This window comes from Cucumis melo, chromosome 7, assembly GCF_025177605.1.
Source record: "Cucumis melo cultivar AY chromosome 7, USDA_Cmelo_AY_1.0, whole genome shotgun sequence".
Lineage (NCBI taxonomy): Eukaryota > Viridiplantae > Streptophyta > Magnoliopsida > Cucurbitales > Cucurbitaceae > Cucumis > Cucumis melo.
In genome coordinates this window covers 24,670,676-24,692,609 of record NC_066863.1, presented here as the reverse complement: position 1 = coordinate 24,692,609, position 21,934 = coordinate 24,670,676, and the positions used below count along the sequence as shown (strand labels likewise).

Genomic DNA, 21,934 nt, shown 5'->3' with positions numbered 1-21,934 from the left:
TATGAATATTTCAAATAAAATTAAGAAACAACATATTAAAAATCCAATAATAAGAAAGAAAAACTAACTCAATAAGGAAAACTTGCATCTATTTCGGTTATGCCCAACAAGTCCACAATGGTTACATTTAACGAGTCTCTTGAACTCCATTTTAGAAGGAATTCTAATATTTTTTAGTTGATCAACTGAACGTTTTACATTCGGTGGGAGGATGACAACTTCAATTTTTGTATTATTAAAAATATGCAGCAGTATATTTGTATCAAATCACATAATATAAACGTACTATGTAATAGTATATATGTAAGAAATCAAAGAAAATACTAATCGAATCGAGAAAAAAATAAAGAAAACGATACGAAACATGGAGGAAAAAAACTGAACTATATGTGTAACTAAATACCTGTTATTGTATATATATTGATAAATTCAACTACAATTTATGTATTATTGAATATATCTAGTAGTATATATATATAACAAATCACAAAACATAAATATGAATAAAATGTATATATATGATAAATCACATAATATAAGTAGATTAAATAGTGGTATATAAATATATATATTGTTCACGAAAATTTTACTAAACAAAAATATGAATAAGATGATCAAAATATGCTGTAATTATTGAATATATACAGTAGTATATAAATTGAGTAAGAAAAAAAATTACAAAACGTGAGAAAAAAATTTGTGTATGTATTATTGAATATATGCAGTGGTATATATATAACAAATCACAAATCATAAATGTATTATTCAATAGCATATGTGTAAAAAATCAAAATAGAAAGAACATTACCAGAATATATGCTACGAAATGGAAGAAGAAAGAACAAAATTTTGAAGGAAAAAAAATATATGCTGCTGTTCACATGAGATTTCAGGAGAAATGTAATTCGTAGAATTGAACTTTGTATATTAATTGATATAGTAGATTCAATCTCTAATATTTACTCATTTGATGCTTTCTCTAGAATACAAATTAAGACTTAGAACTTTTTTATCTTTGATCTTCAGGAAGTTGTGATTGTAAGTCTATTTGAACTTCAGTCTTCTGGAATTTAAGGAAAGTTTGATCTTTCAAGTCTTCAATCTTTCAGAAGATAATGATCTCGATGTTGATAAGAACTTTATATATTAATTGATATAGTAGATTCAATCTCTAATATTTACTCATTTGATGCTTTCTCTCGAATACAAATTAAGACTTAGAACTTTTTTATCTTTGATCTTCAGGAAGTTGTGATTGTAAGTCTATTTGAACTTCAGTCTTCTGGAATTTAAGGAAAGTTTGATCTTTCAAGTCTTCAATCTTTCAGAAGATAATGATCTCGATGTTGATAAGAACTTTATATATTAATTGATATAGTAGATTCAATCTCTAATATTTACTCATTTGATGCTTTCTCTCGAATACAAATTAAGACTTAGAACTTTTTTATCTTTGATCTTCAGGAAGTTGTGATTGTAAGTCTATTTGAACTTCAGTCTTCTGGAATTTAAGGAAAGTTTGATCTTTCAAGTCTTCAATCTTTCAGAAGATAATGATCTCGATGTTGATAAGAACTTTATATATTAATTGATATAGTAGATTCAATCTCTAATATTTACTCATTTGATGCTTTCTCTCGAATACAAATTAAGACTTAGAACTTTTTTATCTTTGATCTTCAGGAAGTTGTGATTGTAAGTCTATTTGAACTTCAGTCTTCTGGAATTTAAGGAAAGTTTGATCTTTCAAGTCTTCAATCTTTCAGAAGATAATGATCTCGATGTTGATAAGAACTTTATATATTAATTGATATAGTAGATTCAATCTCTAATATTTACTCATTTGATGCTTTCTCTCGAATACAAATTAAGACTTAGAACTTTTTTATCTTTGATCTTCAGGAAGTTGTGATTGTAAGTCTATTTGAACTCCAGTCTTCTGGAATTTAAGGAAAGTTTGATCTTTCAAGTCTTAAATCTTTCAGAAGATAATGATCTCGATGTTGATAAGAACTTGCATGTCTTGAGAGCTTTTTTTAAGTTTGAATTTTTAGTTCTTCAGAGTTTCAGTTCTTCAAAGCTTCGATTTTTCAGAGCTTCAATTATTCCTTCAACCAAAGATCCTAAAATGAGTGGGAAAGTCTCTATTTATAGAGAATTTCGATGGACTTTAGGTGGGCTTGAGCCCATTTGCTTGTTGGGCTTGGACCCATTTGCATGGCAGCTTGAGCTTGGACCAATTTGCTTGGTGGGTTCGGGCTCGGGCCTATTTGTTTGATGGGTTTAGGCCCATTATTTCATTGACCCAATTGGAGCTTGAACTAGGTTAAATATGAGAAAACTTGACTACCAAAATCCAATCAAATTATGATCATCATAATTTTGCTGTGCTGACGTTGCACGATTTTATTGGCCAAAATTTACTGTTCAACAACTACGAAACGAAATAATAAATAATATATGAAAAAAAAAAGACTAACCGTATCCCAAGAAGCAGATTGAAAGGGAAGAAGAAAGAATAATTGTTTTTTGTAATAGAAATCAGAGAAGAATGCTGGCACCGAAATTGATAATAGTAAGAAAATAAAGTTTTGTTGGATATATAATTAAAAATATTATTACCCAATAAATATGGTTATTGATAATTAAAGAAAATGTTGTTCAAGAATAATAAAATTTGAATAATAAAATAAATTGACTCATTTTTTTTTAAAGAATGTTAGTCCATTTAGGACTTTTATAAAATATATTAGAAACAAAGATTCGCTGTGTAATATTATATAGCAATTTAAGTTATTCGAGTTGGCGGTCCCTATTTTGATACACCTTAGCCCAAATCAATTTCATTTGTAGTCTTTCAGAAATTTTTTAGAACTAATTAAGTTTAACTTTTACTACAACTAAGTTGCCAACTTAACATCGAATGCAATGCATTGTAGCGCGGCTAGTCACGTTAGAAAGTAGTATTTAATTATTAAGATTTGAAAGTTATTCAAAATATATATATATATATATATATATATATATATATATATAAAATAAAGTGGCTAACAGCCCTTGAATTAATAACTTTTTTTATCACGACTCGTGTTTGTTTTCAAATGAATCTAAATATTTTTAAATATAGCAAAATTTCACTCATATTCCACTGAGACTAATTTAATTCACATTAAAAACAAACAAACTATCACACGAAATAATAATTCAGTCTTCAAAACTTAATTTCCTGTTGTCACATTGACATTATTAGTACGTCACAAAATTGGAACCTTCTTTTGGTTAGTACAATAATGATTTACCTTCCTTAATTCTACATCCTAAGTTCTCTATCACAACTCAAGGATACTCTTTTCCACTCCCAAAATTTACCAACCTTAAACTATGCTGAAGACAGTTTCAAACTATATCTGCATTTTGAAGCAGAGAATTAAATAGATGACCACCACCCAAGGGATATATCAAGTCTCTAAAATGGGTGAATTTATACCTATATAACAGAATCAGGTGAAAGTAGAGTGAATTTACTGACCCTTCGTTGGAAGAAGGGAAAAAGCTTCAGCACTCGATTCTAACGGCGCCACTCTCGGATGAAATGAACTTGGGTTTCCGTATTACTTGCTCCAAACACTGCACAATATCTCCGACCTGGAAATCATCCCAATTATGTATCACAAGTCCACACTCATTGCCCTTCTTCACTGCATCAACATCTTGTTTTTCCCGCTTAAGTGATGCACATGACCCTTCGAACAAGATTTCCCCACTTCGTAGAAGCCTCATGGTTGATGATCTTGAAAAGCAACCATCAGTCACTCGACATCCTGCAATTTTAATATCGGGTCCCTTTGACTTGCTCCTTCCTTTGAGTTCAAAAATGTTCAGCACCTCACCCTCCCCCGCTACCCGTGTCTCGGAAGTCCCAGGTGCCTTGTCAACTATCAGATTCCCAACATCCTCCAAAAGGCGATAGATTACACGATGTAGAATTATCTAAGCCATTAAAGAAAATCAAACTTAATACACCTTTCCAACCTTTCTTTTTCGTCATGTATGTAAAATGAATTTGCTGCATGTATACATTTCGTACAGAGTAACAAGTGTTAACAACTTGATAAACCAACTAAATTTGACCTTTACCAGTTTGATCGATTGATAAAAGATATATGAATGGGCAAAAGAGAATAGTATAAACAGATGGCGAAAAGCTTTAGGACTTCAATTTCATCTACTAAGTTCTCTTAGTTCCTTTAATCTCATAAACTCAAGTTCATTCCCGATGTTGAGCATGATTCTATAACATAATTAACTAATCTTTCTCCAGGACTAAGATTTTAATGAGCAAACTCCAGCCTAAACGTAAAATTTAGAACTATCGAAAAGCATTACAGCAGTAGAAATAAAATATAAAACTAAAACCAACTTTCCATTGTATCTTATGGTCTAAAAGATTGGAAATAAACATTCATGGGGACATTGAAATTAAATGGCAGCTCATACCTTTATGCCAGCTTGAGTGGCAGACTGACTGATAGAACTTGGGGGATTCTTCACATTAAATCCTACTATATATGCCTTACACGCTTGAGCTAAGTCCACATCAGACTGGGAAACTGGGCCAACGCCAACATGGACAACATTTACAAAAACCTGGACGTGAAATAGGAAACATTATGCACAAAATTGAGGAAAATGAGACAACCAACAATGAGATGAGTTTGAAATTAACGTCTAAATGTGCAATAATACATTTTAGTACATCGAAAACTACCATTTGAACCAAAAAATGAGACTGGGTAAGGTTTGTTGGGTACCTGAGGACTGTTTAAAGTCTTCAATGCATCTGTAACTGCCTGCACAGTGCCTTGAACATCAGCTTTTACTATTATCGGCAGTTCAACCCTCTGAACTACCTCCTCAGATTGTTCTTCAGTTTCAGTCTTCCCCTCACTCAGCCTCTTCAGCCTATCTTTCTCAAATTTCCTTTTCCTCCCCGCACTGAGCATTCGTGCACGTTCCTCAGACTCTACAACAATAATATCATCACCTGCCATAGGAAGCCCCCTTAGCCCTTCAATCTCAACAGGCATCGCAGGCCCTGCTCGGTCTGCCAATTTCCCTACCATATCCCTGATAGCCCTTATTCTGCCCCACTCACAGCCCACAACCACAAGCTGACCAGTTCCTAAGGTCCCTGCCTTCACAATTGTAGTAGCCAAAGGACCTCGACCTTTGTCAAGCCTAGCCTCCACTACATAAGCTTGAGCTGGTCCGTCGATACGAGCTTTTAAATCCATCATCTCAGCCTGGAGAAGCAATGCTTCCTCCAAACTATCTAATCCTGTTTTCTTCAAAGCTGACACACAAACAACTTGAACATCTCCTCCCATCTCTTCAAGCAATAAACCCTCTGAAGCAAGCTGTAGTTTGACTCTCTCAGGATCAGCAGCAGGTTTATCACATTTGTTAATTGCAAGCACGATAGGTACATTTGCTGCTTTAGCATGTGCCATAGCTTCAAGCGTTTGAGGCATCACCCCATCATCCGCAGCCACTACCAGCACAACTATATCTGTAACTGCTGCACCCCTTGCTCGCATAGCGCTAAATGCAGCATGACCAGGAGTGTCAAGGAAAGTGATTGAAGCACCTGAAGCCATCTCAACGACAAATGCACCCAGGTGCTGAGTTATACCCCCAGCTTCTCTAGCTGCCACTGATGTCTGGCGAAGTGCATCTAGAAGAGAAGTTTTTCCATGATCAACATGACCCATGACGGTAACAACCGCTGGTCGTGGTAGAATTTCAGAACCTTCACTAGAGTGTAATCTCTTAATGTTTACTCCAACTTCCTGAAACAATGAAATAATATGTAACCATATACTTCCAGTCACTACAACTGAGAGATGGTAATCACACTAGTCACAAGTAGAGGGGGGAAAGGAAATAAAGTAAAACACTTGCAATAATAATTAATAATAAGAATACGAATAATAGTAAAAAATAAATATATACATTTCATCACAAGCAACAAGAGTCCTAGTGAATGGCTCAAGAACTCATTCACGGCAATACAATCATGCAGTTTTTAAGACTTCCAATAATCTTATTTGTATTCCATACTATTGATTTGATTTGAGTCAGAAAACCGTATTGTTTTCAATATGAGATATAAGCATGAAAAGGATGTTTGAGTAACAAGCTTATTAAAGATAAATCTGGTTCAACATCTCATCTACATTAAGCTTCATTATCATTGTCAAAAGGGCCATGAAAAAGTATTATCAAGGAGCAAGAACTCATCACCAGTAGAGTACAGTTCCACATCGAATTGGTAACGGGCCCTCCACCTTGACAGACCCATGGGTAACCAGGCAGACTTTCTCCATGCAATACCCTCTACTTTATAAATTCAGATCGAAAATCAGCCACTGTGAAAGAGGGTGGGAATGCTAATCACAGCTTTTGGGACCCCACACTTGTGAGGAGATTGAAAGATGAGAAGGTTTTGGGAATGGGCTGATCTCTGCACGGTCTTATCCTTGATCATTCTCACTTCTGGATGATGCTTGGAAGTGGCCTCTCAATCTTGATGGCAGTTTTCACGAAACTCTCTAAGCTGATAAGGGTGATGGAAATGGTAATTTGGAGACATCTTTGGCTGGAGGTAAATGGAAAGATAAATGCCCAAAGAAGATCAAGCTTTTCCTATGGGAATTGGCACACAAGACCTTCAACACTGAAGATGTCCTAAAGAAAGAGTGCTGAATATGGCCATATCTCTTGGGTGGTGTTCTATGTGCAGGACTGACGATGAAACACATAATCACCTTTTCCTCTCTTGCTCTTTCTCTTGGAATTTTTGGAGAACTTTTTGGTGCTTTTGGATGGTCTTTGGTGTTTCCTAAAGATGTTAGGACACACCTTACCTCCATTCTCTTGGGTTACCCTTTCAAGAATGTCAAAAGGGTTTTGTGGTTTGATATATCTCATGCTTTCTTTTGAGTGCGATAGAAATTGGAAAGTAAAACACCAAAGAGTCTTCACGGGCAAAGATCATCCTTTTAATACGTGCTTTTACCTTGCCATTTATTACACATTTCTTGGTGTAAAAGTTCAAATATTTTTGCTTTGTATTCATGCACTTTCCCACTAAAAAACTGGGACAGCTTATTGTAAAACTGTGAATTGTATACCATTTATGTGAATTTCATACATCAATGATTTAAAAATATATATATAAATAAATTAGTTTTAGTATGCTTGGAATCAATAGCCAATGCGACAAGCTTTGACCATAACCTATGATAATTTTATTTTAACAGAGAAATTCATAGGAAGGAAGATTCAAACACTTAATCTACAAGAGATTAGAGAGAGTGCACAGCAATGGGCATAGACCATGAAAATTTGTGAGAGTGACCTTCTCTTCAAAGTAATCTACAAGAGGAGAAGAGATAGTGCACAACAATGGGCATAAACCACGGTCAAAAGTCTGGCCGTGATGAATGACATATGCTTGAGGCAATTGGATAATGGATATTTCTTAGCATATAACTATTATCTACCACATACCATGGCAACCAGCTCCGCAACGTCAATACTTAATGGATCAAACTCTGAGTTGATCTTTTCACCAACATTTGTGAGAATCTCCTGCAGTCTGGATATTGACTCACCAGAACGTTTAGCAAGCTCAACAATTGTCATGCCATCAAATATCTCAATTGTTTTATCAGGAACAGATCCAATGGTGTGTTTCGGTTTTGGAGGAACATATGGAGCTTCAACCGGTGGCTGATTCTTGCCATCCCTTCTTACAAACTTTTCTCTCTTTTGAGTCTTCAAACCAAATTCCTTATCATGTCCTCTTCCAGCCAATAATTCTGCACTTGAATGGAAACACCTAAACAATTTTTTTTTTTTTTAAAAAAAAGAAAACATAAGATGCACTGCAAACCAAAGTTCAAATTGTTTCCTTGTAAGTTCATATACATTAATCAATCCAGGATCCTCTCCTTATAACTAATCAATATTTAATGCCAAATTACATGCTAACTTCATTAATAGCACAATAGTTGGATGATATTAGTAGACAACAGAAAATACTGTACGGTAATGAAATGGAGGCATTACCTTCTTGGAGCTTCTATTGTAGAAGCCACATAAAAATCGGGCCCATGATATGCTGAACCACAAGGGACGTCTGCACCAAACATTTGTGTTGCAAAAATGGTCACATAAACACTAACGTTTGTAATCAAATTCAAGAACTTCATATGATATACGGCAAAAAAAGATGTATACAATAAGGTTTTACCTGGTATAAATCTTGAAGAAGCAGGGATTAACTTAATAACAACCTCATCAGTAGTCACAAAATTTGGCCTGACTATATGCCTTCGTGAACAAGTAAAAGATCTTCGAAGACCAGCATGCATTCCCTGATCGAGAGGGTTTTGGTAAACTTCAGCCAAATGGTTTTCACATCACAAGAAATAAGGACAACGAGAAACAAACACCTTAGAGTATGAGACCAGCTATACTTCCTACCAATTCAAAATCTGTGAAATGAGCTAGAAGGATTAAGGCTCTGTTCAGTCATTTGGTTTCATGCAATTCCGAGGCAGAAAATATTTCAACCGTCTTGGTTTTGGTTGTTGGTCAGTTTTGGTAATCAGCTTTATTTGTTAGATTTGTATGTGTGTGTTTTCTCTGGTGGCTGTTCTTTTTCTTTTTAACTCAGTTTTGAAATTTTCTTGAGCCAAAATGTCATTCCCACTTATAAAATCCCCCATCTCAAAATGCCAACTAAATAGCCAAGTCAATTCAAAAAATGTCTCACAATTTTCTTTAGGGTGACGAATTTCACAAGCATCCTTTTTTTTAGAAAGGACTGCTTTCATTGAGAAAAAGTGAAAGAAGGGATTTCACAAGCATCTTGGCAGCCTGTTAAGCGGGCCAAAGTTCTCCTTCTCATAGATATGGGTAGGCTAGGCCTCCATAGCATAAAAGACAAAAAAACCATGCTATATTAGCCAAATGATTGCGGTGTTATCAAAGGGAAAAGAAGGCTCTATGGAAACTGACATTTTATACAAAGTTGGGTTCAAACGCCCTAAATAACCACCCTGGCTGCTACTTTTCATGTCATGTAGCCCCTGGAAGAATATTTTGAAGGCCTAGTCATTAATCCATGACTTGACCTTGGTTGGCAATGGGGTCTCAAAATTGGTGGTCTAGTTTGAAGTCATTGAATACAAAGTTCACACAAAAGTTCAAATCAAATGGCACATTCTTTGAGCTCATAAATAATTTAAAAAAAAAAAAAAAAAAACTGATAGCATGTAAAAAATTATAATTTGAAAACAAAAACTCACTTTTTTACCCAGCTCTCTCCAAGCCATTCATAAGTATCTGAGTCCGGCTACCTGCATATTAGGACAGACAAAACGCTTAAATCCGAATAGGAAGCCATAGACAGCGTTTAGACATCAAATATCAAAAAAGCAGACAAAACAACTCCCCGAGAGATAAATTATTATAAAGTCGGAAACTTTTGAGAGAAAATTTAAAACCCAACAAAGTACAAATCAGAATTCACATACTTCAACTCGTCGAATATTAAAGAATGACTCATAATTCACAAAGTGAAACAATTAGAAAAAATAATTCTTAAACGTTAAAATGGACCTGGGTAAAACTCCATCATCTAGGAGATAGCAGTCGAGAAGAAAAACAGACACTCACAGAGAAAAAAGAAAAACACCCAGTTATCGAAATAACATAAGATTGAGCAGAGCTCAACAATAGCTTGCAAGTGAGATTCACAGCATGCTCTAATAACAAATCACCCAATTAAAAGGAACGACGATGCGATTGGATTTCTGACTAAGAAAGAAAACTCACCAGGAACTTATGTCTGATCTATTCACAGTGCTGAAAACAAAACCTGCATTACCACGCAATATGGGCGGATAACGTTCAACTTCGTTGATCATCAAAGAAACCCAGCATCGAACCGTAATCACTACTTTCAGAAGAACTGTCAACCAAATCGCTCGATTGGTTCCTTGATTGGAATGCCAAGTTTTGGTGTTCCTTACAAGAGTAGCAAGAGCTCTGCCACAACGTTGGATTTCAGTGGGTATTAAGGGAGGTTGGTTCTGGGTTTAGAGAAAATCCGATGGAGATGAGGCAGATATTAATCGCCGGGCACCAAACTTGATCGACGGACGAAGAAGCAAGGGTTTATCGATTTCGATTTCGAAAGTCGAAACCCCAGTCATTTATATATCATCCAACCGACCGAATCGGTCCAACCGGTTCGATCATAGGGCAACAAGTTTTGTAAAGGTTTCATCCCTGAACCAACTCAGGTTGGGTCAACCCAATCTTTAATTCTTCATTACAGTAATTCGGTTCATTTTTTCTAATTCTCTAATCCAATTCTTAACTGTTTGAGTGGATAGTCGGGTTATCCAGTTTTCGTATATATACATACATATGTAGAGACATATACAAATATATAAATGTGTATATATATACATATAATTTATTACTTTCTAATATATTTATTTATTTATAAGCTACTATTTTGTTAATGCATTTAATTTTTTTTTATTTCATTCTATAATTAAAACTGACTTTAACCATTTTGTTAAATTTACGGTAAATAAATGCTAAAAATGTTTTTTTATTATTAAATTAAATTTCAAATTAAATTATTTTAAAAATTTTCTCCATGGCCCCAATCCCCAGAGGGAGATTCCTAACCTCGACCTCAACTCTCCAAAACCGAAAAAGGGGTAGGGATGGGGATAGAAATTCCCTATCCCCGTTTATGCCTTGTTGCCAACCCTAAATGTGAAATTGTATTGTTTTATTTAGGATATCGAGTCCCTCATTTTTACTTTTTTTTTTTTTTTTTTTGGGTGTCTTCTTTCTACTAATGGCGTTGTTCACTACCTTGTCTATGAGTCTTGTTCTTTAAGTAGTTGTATGGCTTGTTTTGCCCCCTTCACCCTCTTGCATTTTTTGTGTTTTCAATATGTGGAAGGAACAAATAAGAGAAATGATAATTCTCCCATATCTCTCTTTTCAATATAGTATATAAAAAAAAAAAAACTTAATACTAATAAGTAGCTTGGTGGTGAAATTGTCATGTAACATCAGTCTATTTCTTCGTATTATCTCTATGAATTATAAAGTCACTACCAAAAGTTGGGAGTGATAGGAAAAAGAAGAGTAAAAATATCGGTATCTATAAGGAGCAAAAATGACATTTATATAGAACACAACTAAAAATGGGTTATATCTACAAACGTATAAATCACTTTTTTTTTTTCATTTTGTAATTCTTATTTTGCCACTGATCATAATTTCCCTACCTAACTTTATAACATAAAAGGATTTATGGTATTTTACTCTCTTTTTTCTTTTCAAATTTCTCATCAATACACACAAAGTCATTAAATTTTATTAAAAAAGAGTTTAATATTTTAGCACTTATATCTTCATAAGAAAATATAATGCAAAGAATTTTAAGGTTTATGTTTGCATAAAAAAAAAAAACACAATATGTTAGAATAAATTAAAAATTGAAAACCAATTTGATTAAAAAATTACACACATATTTTAACTAAGAAATTATTAATACAAAAAATTTTATATGAAGGTGACTTAGGTTGTTGCTAGAGTTATTGCAAGAAGAGGTCATTAGAGTTGGCCACCAAAGGTTCAAGCATGTCCGAGGAAGGGGGGTTGGCAAAGTTAGCCATGGCTTGTAGTTCGAGAGTAGAATCGTAGAAATTTTTTTAGAGATGGAGTTATTAATGTGCAAATTTCAATAAAGAACACTTCTAATGCTAGTGGGGTTGAGTTACATTAACACAAGCACTTGTAGAGTCAGTAGGTCAAACATTTAGTCAAGTGAAAAAATCAACTCAAATCGATATTTTAGACACGCACTAGAGTGTAGGATATAAGATGCAATTTTTTACAAAGTAAATAAACTAGCAACCCAAATGAATTAGATATGTAAACTAATTACAATATATAACCCTAATTTTTAATAGGTTAAAAACCTCATGAGCCCATAAAAAGAAAGAGAATATCATAACTACGCAAACATCGAATAATAAAACAATTTTACTATAGGTTGTGATTGGAATATCCTTTTCAAGTGGTTAAATTAAAAAGAAAATATTTTTTTTAAAAAATTATGCATTTGACAACCATTTTGAAATGAAAAATAAAACAAGTTTATAAAATAAGTTGATTTATGATAAACCTAAAACCAACTTTTAGAAAAATGGTTTTTAGGTGTTTAGTGGTTAATCTCTTGTAATTTGTATGAAAAGCTTTGGTTACCAACCTTCAGAGACCATTCTTCACAATCTTTGACCACAGTTTTTATGATCGTCGTTGGTCAACCCCCAACCTCTATCTTGACGACTACAGCAAAGCACCTTCAATTACCATTTCCAATGATCATCAACCAACTCGGAACATTACTCATGGACAAATTCTTTTAATTTAGAACTAATGAAACATTTTTAATGTATAAGAACTGAAGAAACTTTTATGTAAAAACACTCTTCAAAGGAGTTATCAAACACATGTTTTTTTAGAAGTTTTTATAATAAAAAAACTAAACAAAAATGCATATATTTATAAAAAAAATTGGGGCATTTTCAAATATAATAAAATCAACTAAAATATTTACAAAATATAACAAAATTTTGGATTATATCAATAATAGAACCCGATAAACTTTATCATCGTCTATCAATATCACTGATAGATGCATATCAGTGATTATTAATGTATATTATTAATAAAATATGAAATTTCGTTATATTTTGTAAAGAGTTTATCGAATTTATTATTTTTTATTATTCCCCAACAAATTTCCTAAACAATTTCAAAGAGGCTCACTTTGTTATATAAAAGCCTTTAGTTTTTTAGAAAACCATATCACATCAAGTTAAGGCCTTTTTTCTTTTTCATTTAAAACCATAGATAGAGAACATTGAATTCAACCTCACAAATACTTCACAATTATAAATCTATATATACACAAAATTCAACCCCTCAAAATTTTCCGACAGGGCTGACCTTAAGAAACACAAATATAAAATAAAAATCTGAACTTTAAAACCTATAAAAATAAATTCAATTCAACCCCTCAATTTTTCTAAACGGCTGACCTTAAAAGACAGTGATTTTTAGTATGAGTTAGATTTTTTATTAAAAAAATCGATATGCATAAAAATTCATCCAATTCAACATCAGGGCTTTAATAGTTTCAAACAATTTATAGGAAAAAAGAAAAGTTCTTACAATAACATTTAAAATTAATTACGTACGTATGATGAGAACGACAAAGGGGTTAGAGCAAAAGTTTGATTATATTAATTAAATATCGTTAAAGGTCGTTAATTCAGGTATTAGGAATCAAATTTGAAGAAGGCGTTGTTTTTTCTTCATAATTTGTTTTTAATATTTTTAAATTTTTTTGTGGCAGCCACTACAGTTTGAAAATCGAAATTCAAAGGCCATGGCTGAAATCCAGCAAAAGTAATGGCGGCTTGCTTCACCCTTTTGCTTCCTTTGCGTAATTATATATTTATCGACTCTGATCTGCAAGTGGGTATTTGTTTATTTCAGTCAATCGCCATCCTCGATACTTCCTATTCATCGCCCTCTTAGGAGGAAGATGATGAAGAACTGAACAGTTCAATTTGACCCTTTTGATTTTTCTTCTCTTTTTTACAAAATTGGGCGGTCGTAACGAATGGAGATTTGTCTTCCTTTGTGTTGGGGTTCGGGATTTCTTTTGTCTTTGATCAACATCGATTCTTCCCTCCATTAATGGTTTTTGACCTCGAAACTGACACTGTTAATAACTTTATCAGTTCTTCAGTTTCCTTTTTTCGTATTTTGGGCGTTTTTTTTTTTGGGTGGGGTTTGGGTTCTTTTGATTCTGATATGCTTTATGTTTAAAGGGTTTGAATATTTTTTCTTTCTTTTGTCGGTGGATTTTGGAAAATTCGTGGTATCAGAAACTTTCTGGTGAGGGGAAATTCTAGGGGGGGGGTTTGTTGTAATAGTGGGTGGGTGAGCCTTTTTGGTTTGAATTCACGGGAGAAATGGTTTGTCACGAGAAAGTGTGTTGAAGCCTAGAGGGTAAAGCTTAAATTTCTCAACTTCTTTTGAGAGATTGCAAATTTTGTGTTCATCCTCTAAGTTTTTCAATTAGGTAGCTGTTCTTCATCATTTAAGAAATTGTTCAAACTTCTCCTACTAGAGAAGGGAAAAGGGGAGAAAACAGAGTGAGTGAGTGAGTGAGTGAGAGAGAGAGAGAGAGAGAGAGAGAGAGAGAGAGAGAGAGAGAGAGAGAGAGAGAGAGATTTCTATTTGTTTTCCCTTTATTAATTTCCTCGTTGTGTTTTTGAAATGGATCATTCTGGGGAAGCCAGTAACCAGAAACCAGCAGTTGAAGTTGCCAAAGACAAGAATGGGGTAGAACAAGTGCTGCTTCGGAACTCTCGAGGAGCTTCAGCAAGGGTATACCACATCCCTTTTCTCCATTCATACAATACAACATCGTCTCTATGTTAAATTATAAATTTAGTATAGTATTTGGACCATTTCATCTATTTAGTCCTTAATGATTAGGAAGTTTTGATTATGTTACTAAACTTTGTATATGTTTCATTTAATCAATATCAGTAAGATTATTGATGAAACACTATTGTAGCATGACCATTGTCTAAATTATGACTAAGTTGTTGCGATGTGGTATATAGTTTAACAGATCGGCTTTCTGATTCTATGTATATGATTGGGATGTTATTTACATGGCCTCTTTATGATGTTGGGAATTTGAAAGACATACTTTTCCCCTTTTATCAGGGCAAAATGTGATCCCTTGAAACCTTCATATTAGATCATCAAGTGTAATGTAGGGCATCCAATGAAAATAATCAGATGATAATCATGAAGGTCCTATTTGATAACCATTTGATTTTTTAATATTAAGCTTATAGACATTAGTTCTATCTTTTGGTTTCTTTGACTGTTACCTACTTTTTAGAAAATAAAGTCGAGTTTTGAAAACTGAAAAAAAAGAGTAGTTTTCAAGTACTTGTTTTTGTTAGAATCTGACTAAGAAGTGTTTCAACCATGGTAAAGAAGTAGTAAGAAAATAAACATAATTTTCAAAAAATTCAAAACTAAAAATAAAATTGTTATCAAATAGGATGAAATTCTTCAATTTTGTATGGTAATGTTTTTGTTTCTTGTTATCTAAAATTATACTCAATCATTTACACTGAGAGTTGAAAAACCTTTTTAAATCATACATGAATTTCCCGAAGTGGTAGTTTTAGAAACTTGATTTTGGTTTTGAAACTTGGCTGATATCTTTTGCAATCTGGAAAATTAAATGAAAGAGACGTAGGTAGTACTACTATAATGATTCCAACATCACTACACACAAAATACTAGACGTAATAACTGTTCTTCTTCTTGATGTTTCTCTTTTGTTGTATCTTATCCAGGTTAGCTTGCATGGAGGCCAAGTTCTGTCTTGGAAAACTGAAAAAGGTGAAGAATTATTGTTTACCAGTTCTAAGGTAATCTCATCTTCTAGATATTCAATTAGCCAAAGCCAAAGCAGAAACAAAAGCCTTTAAAATGCTACTCAACTCTTTGTAGAACTATTCTCTCTTCATTAAAACAAGAGTTTGAATTGTATTGGTAAAATGCAAATGATAGTTTTGAAGCATAAGTTGTGTGAAATTATTCTGGTCCAGTTTCAATTCTCACAATTGCTAACATGTATTAGGCAAAAAATGAATAAAAAATTAAACACTAAACCATTTCCTTTCTTCTCCGCTGTAGGCAATTTTTAAGCCACCAAAAGCTGTGAGAGGAGGAATTCCAATTTGTTTTCCGCAGGTGTGTAGTGTTTATGTATGAAGATAATTCTCTGCCATCGTATGTTTCATATGACATAATGTAACTAGTTCTGGAGATTCGTTTTTGGGGCTGTTTGTGGCGTTTATATATTGATTTGTTTCATTATGTATCTAGTTTGGGGCTCGTGGAAACCTTGAGGAGCACGGGTTTGCTCGTAACAAGATTTGGAAAATCGATGATAATCCTCCTCCTCTTAACCGAGGTGAAATCAAGGACAAATCCTGCATCGATTTGCTTCTTAAACCTTCTGAAGATGATCTGAAAATATGGCCACATAGGTTAGAAATGAATCGATTGTCTTCTTCATCTTCTAACTAAAGCGAAGGAAGCACAATACTCTTATTTAAACTCAAAAACGTTCTAATTTTACATATACAGAAAGATAGTCAATTCTGATTCTCAACCATCTTTCAAGCTGTTTATTCAGATTGTGAAGATTAAGAATTTCAATGTCTTCTTAGTTTAGTTGATAACATCCCTTTTTTTCTTCCCAACAGTTTTGAATTCAGACTGAAGGTCTGTTTGGCAGCAGATGGGAATCTCATATTAATATCACGAATTCGGAATATCAATTGCAAGCCTTTCAGTTTCTCAATTGCATTCCACACATATTTCTCCATTTCTGATATCAGGTATATATGACTTGCTTATAAAAGGAGGATGATCAAGGAATATACATAGGATTGCAGTCGTTCCTTACAGTTTCTTTTCACGCTTCATTATCAAAGTGCATACTTTCATTGATGGGTTCTGCAATTTACTTTGCCTTCTGCCCTTTGACTATCTACTGTACTTACAGTGAAGTAAGAGTTGAGGGGCTTGAGGTTCTCGACTATCTCGACAACTTACATGATAAACAACGTTTCACTGAGCAAGGAGATGCCTTAACATTTGAATCAGAGGTAAAAGCAAATTACCGAAATTTTGCTGAAGTTCCATTCATATGAACTCCAAGTTGATATTGGTTGTGTGACTTGTGTCACTGCCAAGTAGGAGTAGATTCAAAAATCTTATCCTCATTAACTATTCTTTTGCCTGACAGATTGATCGAGTTTATCTTAGTTCTTCAGATCTCATCGCGGTGCTTGATCATGAGCGAAAGCGCACTTTTGTTGTGAGAAAGGAAGGACTTCCAGATGTTGGTAAATTATCAATCCCCTCTGATTTTTTTAAGCATCCATGTGTAATTTAAAAAACTCAATGGACGATCTACATACTAGCTCGTCTTCATTTGTAAAGTGATCGAGAACCTACCTAATAGTAGTGAACTCTGTTAATTCAACTGCATCAGATAATGGTTTATTGTTAGTGTGAAGATGAAGGTACAAGTAATTGCTTTTAACCGGATCAGAACATACTAGAATGGAATTCGATTAACTTCCGTATGTTAAAGATTGCGAAGCAGTGTCGGTAATAACAAAATGCCTGTTTGAATTTTGATGCAGTGGTGTGGAATCCATGGGAGAAGAAAGCAAAATCGATTGTTGATCTGGGGGATGAAGATTACAAACAGATGCTTTGTGTTGATGGAGCTGCAATTGAGAAACCTATTACCTTGAAACCAGGTGAGGAATGGACTGGCCGCTTAGAACTATCCGTCATCCCCTCAAGTTAATGACATGTATGTTCCTCTAAAGAAGAAGGATCGAACATGGTCGGGATTCAGATAAAGCCATTGAAGTTTATAAATGGGGTATATGGTAAGTATTTTTGTGTTTTGTTCTAACCAAATTGTTGTCAAGAGTAAATAACTGAGAACAATCAAGCTAGTTTGATTTGATGTTGATAATAGATTCTCCTTTAATGGAAGTGGAGATGTTCTTTTATTTCCCTCCCTTCAGCTATATATTTTCATTGTATATCAATTCTTTATATCAAATATCAACTTGTTACTGTTACATTTCTCTTCTATAAAATTTAACACTTTTGTCATAAAAGAAATAAGATCACTTATGAGTTTATAACTTTTATATACATCACTTCCATCTATAACAAATTAGAGCATATCTCCACAGAAGTTGGTTTAAACTTCTCTTGATGTCGGAAGTCCAGTTTTATAATTTCCATTTTTTGCCCCAAGAGAATTTTAATTTGATAATTACTATATTTTGTTCTTTTTAACATTCAAATTTTAAATTTTGTTCCTCTACGTTTATTGAATTCTACGGTAAAAATGTTGTCTATTTTCGTTAAAATTTTGGTACAAAATGATGATGACGACGACGACAACAACACCAAAAAGCCTTTTTAGTTTAGCACCCGAAGTTAGGAATTTGAAAATTTTAAATCTGACTTGTTTTTGATATTTTTTTTGGCTTTATAAGAAACAAAAAACATCGTACTAAATACTTAAAAATTATAGCAAGACATATCAATTTTTACTCATGTTCTATCATGCATCTGACTATGAAATTTTGTTATATTTATTAAACATCTTCGATAGATTTATCATTTAAAATTTCACTTTTTTCTCATCAATTTTTTAGAGTACATTGCATTGAAACAAAACTAAGGGGACAATGAAAAAAAGAGTGGAAGATTCAAACCCTACACTTGAAATGTTGTCAAACAATTTGCTTAGTGTTCAGCTTGATAATAGTTGACATGACCTTTCATCTTAGAAATAAAATGTTCAATTTAGATTCTCACAATTATTGTACTAAACAACAAGACCAAAATTTATCAATGGAATATAATTTTAAAGCCACAATTGAAAACTAAAATCTACAGACATATGATATTAACAGAATTACTCTTATACGGTTGGTCAAAAGAAAACCAAAGACAAAACCACAAAATATGGAGACCTCTAATGGCATCCACAAAGCCTAAACCTCATTCGCATATCTAATATTGTCAACCATTGGATTTCACAAAATTTTGAAACCACTTTCAACTCAACAACAACATAATACTAACCTCCAGAGCTTTTGACAAACCATAAAACATGGTTACAACGTTTGCAAGCTGCACATAGCCCATCAACTAAAAGTGACTCTCCATAGCAAACACAACAACATCATTATTATCACAAAACAATCATAACACACCATATTTTAAACGTATTGAACTATATGTTATATTCAATATAGTAGTAGAAAATGATAGTTAGTTGAATGAAGCATATTTGTGGGTTTGATAGTTGGGAGTTTGGGGACTCATTTTGCTGTAGGAAATAGTTCACTTTTAATACTATATATGGAATAAAGATAAGATATTGTAACAATCTAAAGGCTATTATTGTACTAATAAAGCAATTCAAACTCTCAATAAAATTTGAAACAAAAAGATATTTTATTCTAAAAGATGTGTCATCTTTAATAATCAAATATAGGAAAATAAAAACAGCTTTTAAATTATAAAATTCAAAATATTATCTTAAACTTATCTTTTAAAATTAAAATTACAAAATGAAAATAATCTAAGCTCTAATTCCCAAAACAACTAACCCTCTATGCCTAAAAAGAACTAATAACATACCTTTATCAAAACACTCCTAGTCAAATGGATTCTCATTCTATTCTTCCTAATTTCAAAATCTCATTCAACCAAATTAAACTATTAATTAAAGTTTAGACACAAAAATGTTTTTCACCCTAAAATTTAAAATAAATAAATAACATTTGTTGAAGTGTTTCTGTTAAAAGTGATTTGGAATAATTTTTTCAAAGGATTAATTTAATAAATAAATTATTAATAAATGAAAAATAATAATGTAGTTGACGATGCTTAAAAAGTTTTTAGGATAAAAACCAAATTTCTTAAGACTAAATTTTAAATGTTTAACGATTAATTTCCTTATATAGAAAACTTTCGACTGCATTCTCGACAACTATCTTTAATAAATTCTAATCATTTAAAATTAATAAAAGTATTCTAATATATAATTAACATTTTTTCTTGAGTAGTCAAGTCTATATGTATTTTTACAAAAGTGTTTAAATAAAAATAAATGTTGAAATTTGTATGATTTAGAACATATCTTAAAAATAAATATAAACGAACTCTAAGACTGAACAAAGAAAAAAATGAAAATGTAAAGCAACTAAACATATAGTTTTTAATTTTACAAGGAAGAAACTATGGAATAAAATAAAATTATTGCATATGGAAATAAGTAAAAAGTCAATGACCCAAAGTGGCATAGTGCACATAATTAGGACATGAACCATGCCTTTCCATTTCTTCTTAGCTCTTACATTACATTGCATATAAGTGAGTGATTAATTTGATTTTTCTTTTCCCTTTCAAAATTCTTTTTATTTTTCATTTCTTATTTTTTTTTTTATAAAAAATCCTCTTTACTAGTGGATATTATTAAAAGAAAGAAAGGAAAAATGGTTGACATTCATGACCTTCGATTTTTATTTTAAAAACAAAAGTTAATTTATCGTTAAAATTTAAATTCAAGTAATTTTAATCGAGATTTAATCTTGTCCTCGTATATATACAAATATCAATTTAATTAAATTTTTATTGACTTGTTTGTAAGTTTTTTATTTCAACGATAACAAATCAAATAATTTCTAACCATAACAATCAAAAATGAAAATATTAGCCATAACAATAATAGTTGACTTTTTTCTTATAAAACAAAAATATGATTCATTAACTTTTTTATTTTGTCATGTTTTACTTAAAGTTTAAAATCACACTTTTGAAAACTAAGCCCAAGGTTTAGAAAAAAAAAAAAAAAACCAAGTTTCTAAAAACATGTTTTTAAACGTTAATTGCTTTTAAAAAGCTAATTAACTCTTCTAATTTATTCATCAATGTGTATTTTAAAAATATTTAATTCTGTCTTACGAATATTAAAATATGATACTTTGGTTACTTTAAGGGATGTCAAATCTTCGGCTTTCTTAAATCTATATTTGTCTTAACCATTGAATACATACATGCATGTTCTTTGTCAAAAGATTATTTAAATATGTTAGGACAAATATCAATAAACTTTGAACGTTGGAATTATATCAATTAAAACTCTAAACTAATAATTATATCAATTTAAATCTCAAACAATCGTTAGTATATCGATATAAATTATCCTACGAATTTCTTTTACTTGAAGTCTTTTCAAATTAAAGTAATGAATGTTGTATATATTGATATTTGGATACACTTACAAAGTTTTAGCATTTAAATTGATATCATTACTCGTTTAGAATTTTAATCGATGTAAATGATCCATCGACTCATTTATATTTCAACTTTTTAATAAGTTTAATACACTGATAAGAGTAAAAATCAACATTTTCATTATATTTTAAAAATAATAAAAAAAAAAAAAAAGAAAAATATTTTTTTAAAAAAACTGACTTTATGGATTTTTTTTTATTATTATTATTTTGTTGCCTTATAGTAAATATTATAACTGTTAGTTATAGTTATATTTATGAAAATTTATCTAATAAAACACAGTATTTGATTAGCTGATAATTGAAGAGATTTAAATCTGATATTGGCATCGATTCAGCTTTCTGAATTTAGGTATTTAGTTAATGTTGTGATTGAATAATTTTGTTAAGAGCTTTTAAGTCCTTAGTCAAATGTGTGATTTTAACATTAAAAAAAAGGAAAAAAACGTAATTAAAGAAAAGGGAAATATGGTCACGTGGTGAGACACGTCAAGAGTAGGAATTTGATGTACTCGAAAGGCGTGAAGGGACACCTTCCCTTCCCTTCTCTTCCCTTCTCTTTGGCGCATTAAAGAACCCAATTGCTGCAGCAGCTTAGACCCACCTAAATTCTGCCCCTATATCTCCTTCTAATCTTTTTAATCAACCTTTTCAGTAATAAACTTACATTCTTCTCATCTACCCATTCCAAATCCATTTTTCTACTCCTTTTTAATACTTTTAACTTCCTCTCTTTTTCACAATCTAAACCCACACCAAAATGTTATTCAAAATCTATACTGCAATAAGATGTGGTTAATATAGTTTTAGGA

The 21,934-nt window shown here is 32.2% G+C and overlaps 2 protein-coding genes across 10 annotated transcripts; one reads left to right on the top strand and one right to left on the bottom strand.

Annotated features, from left to right (window-relative positions):
• Positions 1–3,203: 3,203 nt before the first annotated feature.
• LOC103493119 (uncharacterized) lies at positions 3,204–10,259 on the bottom strand. Of its 3 annotated transcripts, XM_051087131.1 has the most exons (9): positions 9,907–10,248; positions 9,378–9,428; positions 9,088–9,236; positions 8,318–8,441; positions 8,134–8,203; positions 7,573–7,903; positions 4,812–5,849; positions 4,498–4,647; positions 3,204–3,990 (listed from the first exon to the last, which is right to left on the bottom strand). In XM_051087131.1, exons 4-9 carry the CDS (start codon positions 8,436–8,438, stop codon positions 3,556–3,558), a joined length of 2,145 nt encoding a protein of 714 aa, XP_050943088.1. In that variant the 5' UTR covers positions 8,439–8,441; positions 9,088–9,236; positions 9,378–9,428; positions 9,907–10,248; the 3' UTR covers positions 3,204–3,555. The 3 variants fall into 3 exon arrangements, with proteins under 3 accessions (XP_050943088.1, XP_008451977.1, XP_050943089.1); XM_008453755.2 differs by lacking the exon at positions 9,088–9,236 and having other exon boundaries at positions 9,907–10,259; XM_051087132.1 differs by lacking the exons at positions 9,088–9,236; positions 9,378–9,428; positions 9,907–10,248 and having other exon boundaries at positions 7,573–7,883; positions 8,318–8,397.
• Positions 10,260–13,352: 3,093 nt separating this feature from the next.
• Positions 13,353–17,882, top strand: LOC103493118 (putative glucose-6-phosphate 1-epimerase). Of its 7 annotated transcripts, XM_008453753.3 has the most exons (10): positions 13,353–13,445; positions 13,526–13,578; positions 14,481–14,568; positions 15,564–15,638; positions 15,907–15,963; positions 16,099–16,262; positions 16,482–16,616; positions 16,784–16,886; positions 17,027–17,126; positions 17,430–17,882. In XM_008453753.3, the coding sequence occupies exons 2-10, from the start codon at positions 13,559–13,561 to the stop codon at positions 17,597–17,599; spliced, it is 912 nt and encodes a 303-aa protein (XP_008451975.1). In that variant the 5' UTR covers positions 13,353–13,445; positions 13,526–13,558; the 3' UTR covers positions 17,600–17,882. The 7 variants fall into 7 exon arrangements, with proteins under 7 accessions (XP_008451975.1, XP_008451976.1, XP_050943085.1 ...); XM_008453754.3 differs by lacking the exon at positions 13,353–13,445 and having other exon boundaries at positions 13,517–13,875; positions 15,564–15,609; XM_051087128.1 differs by lacking the exon at positions 13,353–13,445 and having other exon boundaries at positions 13,534–13,578; positions 15,564–15,609.
• Positions 17,883–21,934: the final 4,052 nt, after the last annotated feature.